General features: G+C 31.7%; 1 protein-coding gene across 1 annotated transcript; it reads right to left on the bottom strand.

Annotated features, from left to right (window-relative positions):
• Positions 1-3,931: 3,931 nt before the first annotated feature.
• Positions 3,932-6,037, bottom strand: LOC122591858. Its single transcript, XM_043764087.1, has 2 exons — positions 5,417-6,037; positions 3,932-4,039 (listed from the first exon to the last, which is right to left on the bottom strand). Exons 1-2 carry the CDS (start codon positions 6,035-6,037, stop codon positions 3,932-3,934), a joined length of 729 nt encoding a protein of 242 aa, XP_043620022.1.
• Positions 6,038-7,030: the final 993 nt, after the last annotated feature.

Here is a 7,030-nt window from a genome sequence, read left to right as displayed (position 1 = left end):
AAGTGGGATAACAAAGGGAAATTATAGAATAATACGTGCATTGACAGATTTATATCAAAATTTAGCAATCTATAACAGATGTAAATATTATATTGCATAATATATAACCGTATAAATTATGCATTGGGATGACTAAAACGTGTTGTAGATTTATCACTACTGATTACAAAAAAAATGGTTGAGTATTATAAAACAAGTATTAAAGTAAACCAAATAGGACACTATATTGACTTTTAGATCAAAATTGGTACACGAAGATTCACAAATAGGACACGATGATTTTCATGATTCACTATGATATTCAATGAACAAAAACATACGAGTATTATTTTATTTGTTATACTTAATAATTGTTTTATTTTAGCTAAACCTATAAAAAAGTTATTAAAACGTATACTGGAAAGGTTTATCATTTCTTTTATTAAGCCAAACACATCCTATGAGAGGAGATCGATGTAGAGGAAAAGGTGTTTGACAAATGGCAATATAGTGACAAAGAAATTATATTAAAATGAAGCGTTGGTCCAACGTTTTGTTTTTATGTTTCCAAGTCAAGTATATCGATATTAATCATTTTATAGGTTTTTCTGAATTTAAATCGGAAACAGCTATCCTCCAAAAGACCAAAACACTGTAAATTATTTTTTCTGTCTCAAATAATAAAAAGAAAATCATAAAGAGGCATGATATGCCCCCACATCAATAATTGTAAAATTATGTGATTTTATGTCTGTGATTTCAATAAATTCCTTTTGACTTGGTCATTGCTTCACCAAATTGTTACATTAAAATTGTTACCAACTATTTATGAACCTATGTTTGTTCAGAGTTCATTATTATAATTTTGTAAACAAGTGTATGTTATAACTTATAAGTATCGGTATTGGGTTCTTCTCATTACATATGTTAATTTAGGGTTGTTCAAAACTATCTGTATTCGAATCCGTTATCTGAATATCCGATCCGATTTTATCCGAAAAATTGGATATCCGAAATTTCGGATATCCTTCTAGATATCCGAAGTTCGGATATCCGATATTTTGGATTTGGATTTGCATTCGGATAGTGATTTTCGAAAATTTCGGATATCCGAAATATCCTAAAACCTTATTTTTCAGTAAAATTCAATATTTTATTATTTAATATCCAAAAATATCCGATCATATCTGAAAATATCCGATCATATCTGAAAATATCCGAAACTATCCGATAGATTTATAGTCAATATCCGAAAATATCCGAAAAATTTATATATTTTTTAAAATTCGGATATTTTGGATAGTTCAAAAATCCGATTTCGAATATCCAAAATTTCACATATATGTTAGGATATATATATTTGCACAATTGCACGCAATTAAAAGCATAGCTTGTTGCTCGTTTATTTATTTTTTAACAATGTAAGATGTTATTAAAGTACATGAATGTATTACTATTTGATTTTAGTTTTTATCAATGAGGAAAATAAAATTTTCTATTGAATAATAATATCTCCTGTCGTTATTGAAAAACCAATATTACCACCGATCTTTTTGCATAACTTCTTGTCCTAGCGTACCCTTATATGAAGACGGGCATGCTTGGTTTCGTTAACGTGTATTGGTATGTCTAACAACAACTTATGAAAGTACCAACATATTGATAACTCAAAGTAGGTCAAAGGTCACCAATGGTATGATGCATGGTATAGTAAGACCAATGAAATATAATGTGTATATGACATCACACTAGTGTTTAACTATGCTATTGCAATTTATCTAGTAACCAAAACATTTTAGGTATTACTTATTAGAATGCATAAAAAACAAGCTAGTTGTTTTTTAAAATGGGTTAATTGAATTAAATTTGACTTAATGTACTTTGATAAAACACTAGTTAATTATTTCCATAAGTTTTGAACATATGAAGAAATACATTTTAATTAATTGATTATCAATTCTTGAGCTTTAGCTTAATGATTGCAAGACCATCTCCCTTTATAAAAGAAATTAAGTCCATTTATGAAGGTTTGACTTAAGTATATCTAGGTTCAAATCTAAGGGGCAGAGTCTATCCCTATTAATTGTTGTGTCTTTGAGCGGATTAATAGGGGATTTTCCCTACATCGGGTATTTGAAATAAACATTTATACTTCGAATGAGCTATCTAGCGCGGACCCGATTAAGAGAATCGTGACACAAAATTTCTAACGAAATTCACTTTTCAAAAATTAAAAATAAAAAATGATGATCATGACTTTACATTAATATCTAATAACATTTTAAAAGTCTAGATGGTGTAACGGTCAGTTAACTAGAAGATCTTAAAAGAGATATGAAATAAAAAAAAATGGGTAAATGGCCAGGACTAGTCCCGTTATATCATAATTGAATACTCATTGAATAATTTTGTATGACCCATATGTTTCTATACAATAAGTGGCGGCTCAAAGTTTTTAGTGGCCTTAAACGAGATCAGAATTTGGGTTCTAGTTCATTATTAAATTAAAAAAAAGTACCCTAACTTATGTTGTTAAATTACTAGTAAAAATGGTGTAAAGGTTGATGCATAAACCGATAAGAATGTTACTGCATTGAAAATTATGTAATGATACTTGTCTCCATGTTCAAACACTAAGCCTATTATATGCAGTATAAAAAAAAAATTGAGGTCTTAGATTTTTGGAGGTCTAAAACGATTGTTTGGTCCTTAATTACTATAGAGCCGACTATGGGTACAATGCCTTATGTCTCAATCCTAATCCTACATGATCTGGGCATTTTGAATGATCGAACCTACGTCTTTATAACTTCACATGTAGATCTAGCGTCTTTAAATTTGGAATTGACGTTGGGATGTTTAGGAAGAATCCGAAACGACCATAATTAAGATATGTTATGTTGTGTACATTTAAGCCAAAAAATTTGACTTATGTTTTGTATTTAAACATAGATCGCTCTCTATTTAGTTTTTTTATTTTAATACATCATCATTTTAAGTGCATCAAGATACAAAAATCTTATGGGTAGCACAACATTTCAAGAGATAAATAGTTGGACCAATAACACAAATAAGAGGTGATGATGCGATGTAACAATTTTGATGGGATTTGACCAGGTAATAAAGCTGTCATATGCATTTCATAATTTCGAAGGGATTTGTAAATCTGAAAGGTCAAAGGACAACCCCACAAATGTAGAACATATATTGCAAGGGCCCTCCCCTTCCTCAATAACAACCAACCCCTTAACTGGAATGACCGTCCCATACAAACATTTTACTTACACTGATACACACATATCATGTAACAAGTAAAATTTTTTTTTTTTTTTTTGAAGGACTAGTTGAAAAGACAACATTGAGTATATATATATATATATATATATTTACATAAATGTATCTTGTAATAATTGTTGTTTAGTATTATTTGATGTTTATCATGTCATGTTATAGTCTGATTATGTTAACAACATAATCATCATATGATTATCTCAAGAATCTCTTCTCTTATATAAATAAAACAAAATTGTATCTAGAATTTTTTTTTTTATGTGGCATGCTAACATTTTTTCTTAAGCTATTTTCTACAAATTTATAATGTCATAATTACTTTTTCTTTATTTTCAAAAAACTATTTTTCATATTAGGTTCTATGTTATCTCTTTTGTTAAATATTATTTTTGTAACCTTATTAATATGAAAAATAATCGATTGTATTCTAGCTCTTTATTTTTAATTCTATATCTACCATTGATTTATGGTAGTTAGTTTTTGTTTTTGTTTTTTTTTATCACCTAATCGATTTTATATATTAATGTTCATCTTTACAAATACATTGTTATCTCCATATCAAAAATTATAATGTATCGACAACAAATTACATACAACAACGGTACCCAATCCTGCCGGGATTGGGGAAGTTATAAATGTAGACAACCGTACACGGTTACACCTACATGAAGGTAGAGAGATTGCTTCCAGAAGAATCTCCGACCAAAAAGAGGCAAAAGATTGAGAGGGTAAAAAGTTTAGTGACCATACTGTCGGTTGAGTCAACTGACTACATTACAATTAAAAAAAGAACAGCAAATACTGCATAACACACTTTAACGTAAAATGGATAATACATAGTAAAAATGACATTTAAACCTATTAAACATCAACCAACTAATGTAATAAACATGTTCATGTGCACAACCAAGCAGAGATCCAACAATTACGAGCGATATGTGTATCCCTTAAATCCCCTCACAACAAGGCAAAGAAGCAAATATGGTTGAACCAGACACACATAGAACTCTCCAAAATTAAATACATATTTCTATATACTTTTTTGTTTTAACATTTATAATTATACGGCTCGGGTTGATTAGATAGTCTATATATTAATAAAATTTTTAAAAATATGTATACTCGTCATTCTAAAAATTTTGAGAAAAAAAATCCAATATACGAGAACCTAAATCTATCAAATTATAGAGTTAATCACTACACGTACATATACACATTAAAGTCGAATATGTTATAAAAACACTATGATTAATATATTTTTAATTGTCAAAGTATTACAAAGATAATTTTGTATTTTACCCTATAAATTATAAATTAAATTTATATATATAGTTGGTTATATTAACCGTTAATTACAGTACTTTATGAGAAGAACCTCACGTGCACGGGTTCCTTCCAAATTTATCTTTCCCTCCATTATGCAATACACAATTATTGTAGTGTGTTCCTATCCTATATGTGCTTTAATATAACACCATCAATTCCGAGGCTTAATTCGTTCAAAGGGATAATGAAGAGATTGATTTAAGATCACAGATTCTAAGCTCAAATCTGATTTAATGATTTTATTTGCGGGAGAGCTTTTGGGTGAAAGGGTTTCCTCACTTCTGATTTTGGTAAGCTTTGATTACCTAACGCTGTCTGCTGAGACGAGCCAGAAATCTTTTTACGACGGGACAATTTTAAAAGTTGTTTATCATATTTATTAGAGTCGTGTAAAAAATTGGGTCCTAATAGAAAATGGATCCTCAAAAGAATTTCGTTCCCACATCGGGTGTAACACTCATATTTTATAAGTACGAGTTTTTTTTAATTAAATAAAGACTAAACGTGTCGGACAAAGACTTATTAAATGAAAACGTATTCAATTGTATTTTATTAAATGAAAACGTATTCAATTATAATTAGTTGTTTGTGATAAAATATATAACAGTTTGAAACAAAATAATTTTAACTTTGCTCACATAGTCGTCTATCTCTTGATACAACACATCACCCATCCAAACCGTTGACCCGCACCCGACCCGAAACCGGTCCGAACCGATCCGCCCGAAGCCCCAACGGGCCGGGTCACGGGTCACGCGGGTCGGGTGAAGGCAAAAACCGAAAAAAAGTGAAGGAAACCCGTGAACCGCCCGACCCCGACCCGTAACTTCACGGGCCGGGTCACGGTTCCAATTTTCATGCATTCGCGGGTCGCGGGTCGGGCCGGTTTTTTGCGGGTCGGACCGGGTCGGGTCATTTGCACATCCCTACTTTCGCACTTCAAGCTTGGCAATTCCAAGTTCAAAGACGAAGCGCTTTGATCATGGTTTCCGGTAAACTTAGCGACAAAACAATCGGCCGCAAACAAATCGGAACTCTTGAACTTGTTATCCCCTCCCATGACCAGCATTAGCACCCCCATTTTAACTTTGCTCACATAGTCGCTCTTGTAAGTCTGTCCCAAAACCCCGTCCACTTCGTTACTCAAAGAGAAAAACTTGAACTTAAGATCAAGATGAGCAAAGCAATCGTCGTCTGTTATTTCATAATTGTGAGTTCTTGATTCTTCTTTTGTTATTGGAACCACTTTGGCTGTAATCTTGAAGAGGTTTTCAACTTCAACTACGATAATATTGTTGGTGTCACGAATCCTAGTGATTGAAGTAGTAGAAGATTTCCATTTGGCGCCTTCGGTTTCAGGGAGAAGGATGCTTTCCCCGTTGAATGCAATGGATACACGGTCAATAGAGTCGTCCCAAGTGGAAGTCTTTTGAGCACTCATTTGTAGTTTGTTGTTACCGAAGAGAACCCCAACGGACTGTACGTACCCAAGTGAAGTCCCTGCTCATGTTTATTTCGTTCTTCTTGCCAATGAAGTAACCGTTGATGTGGAGGTTGTTATCCGCAACAAGGACAATGAACGGAAATGTTTTAAAAACTGGTGTGGAGACGGTGTGGTGGAGTTGATACAAATAGGTTTGCATGAAGGACAATGAACGACAATGTTTTAAAAACCGGTATTTTATTTATACCGGTCGGTACGACTATTTTTAATTTATTATATTTTTTTGTGTAAAATTCTTACAAAACTTGTTACAATTTAACAAAAATAGTCAAAATGTAATTATAATTACTCAAAAATAATACCAAATATGTATTTTATAACAAAATATGGGTTTTAAAGTTCACAAATAACAAAAAATAACATTAAAGTATCATAAAAATAATTTTTTTAAAAAATCAAAATTTATTTTTTGAAAATACCGGAAATACCGGTATGGTAATACCGGAAAATATCGAGAATACCAGAAATACCAGCCGGTATTGAATAGTGAAAATACCGGAAAAATATCGGACTTAAAATACCGGCGTGGTCTCCGGTACCGGTAATACCGGCCGGTATTTACCGGTAATTAAAACATTGATGAACGGTGCAGCCATTGTCGCAAACTTGGGACAAACATGCACCTAAGTTGTAACATTGATCATGAAGGGAATATACATGTGAATTAATAATATATTAGCTTTGGGGGAGACTCCACGTACAGAAAGCACACGTACGTACTCTTCAATATACGTTGGTTCTTTGATCAAGTTTTTCAAATTAAGATGATCGTTGGTAGCAATTTGATAGGATAATACACTAATTTAAAACCCAAATTGAAATATACTGTATATGGTTAAATTTTATATGAGCTACCTTTTTGTTAACGCAAACAATTGTTAAACGTTAATACACTTGCGGTTTGTGTACACATATAGTACGTTGATGTTT

The sequence above is a fragment of the Erigeron canadensis genome, chromosome 3 (assembly GCF_010389155.1).
Source record: "Erigeron canadensis isolate Cc75 chromosome 3, C_canadensis_v1, whole genome shotgun sequence".
Lineage (NCBI taxonomy): Eukaryota > Viridiplantae > Streptophyta > Magnoliopsida > Asterales > Asteraceae > Erigeron > Erigeron canadensis.
Note: the sequence above shows the minus strand (reverse complement) of the source record. Positions and strands in the feature narration are given on the sequence as shown.

Excerpts from the sequence above, each read along its gene's own strand:
- LOC122591858 (XM_043764087.1), bottom strand. The coding sequence starts at position 6,037 with ATGAGTGCTCAAAAGACTTCCACTTGGGACGACTCTATTGACCGTGTA. Across the intron at positions 4,040-5,416 it reads CCCGGCCCGTGAAGTTACGG|TCAGTTGACTCAACCGACAG; the intron begins GTCGGGGTCGGG and ends ATTGTAATGTAG.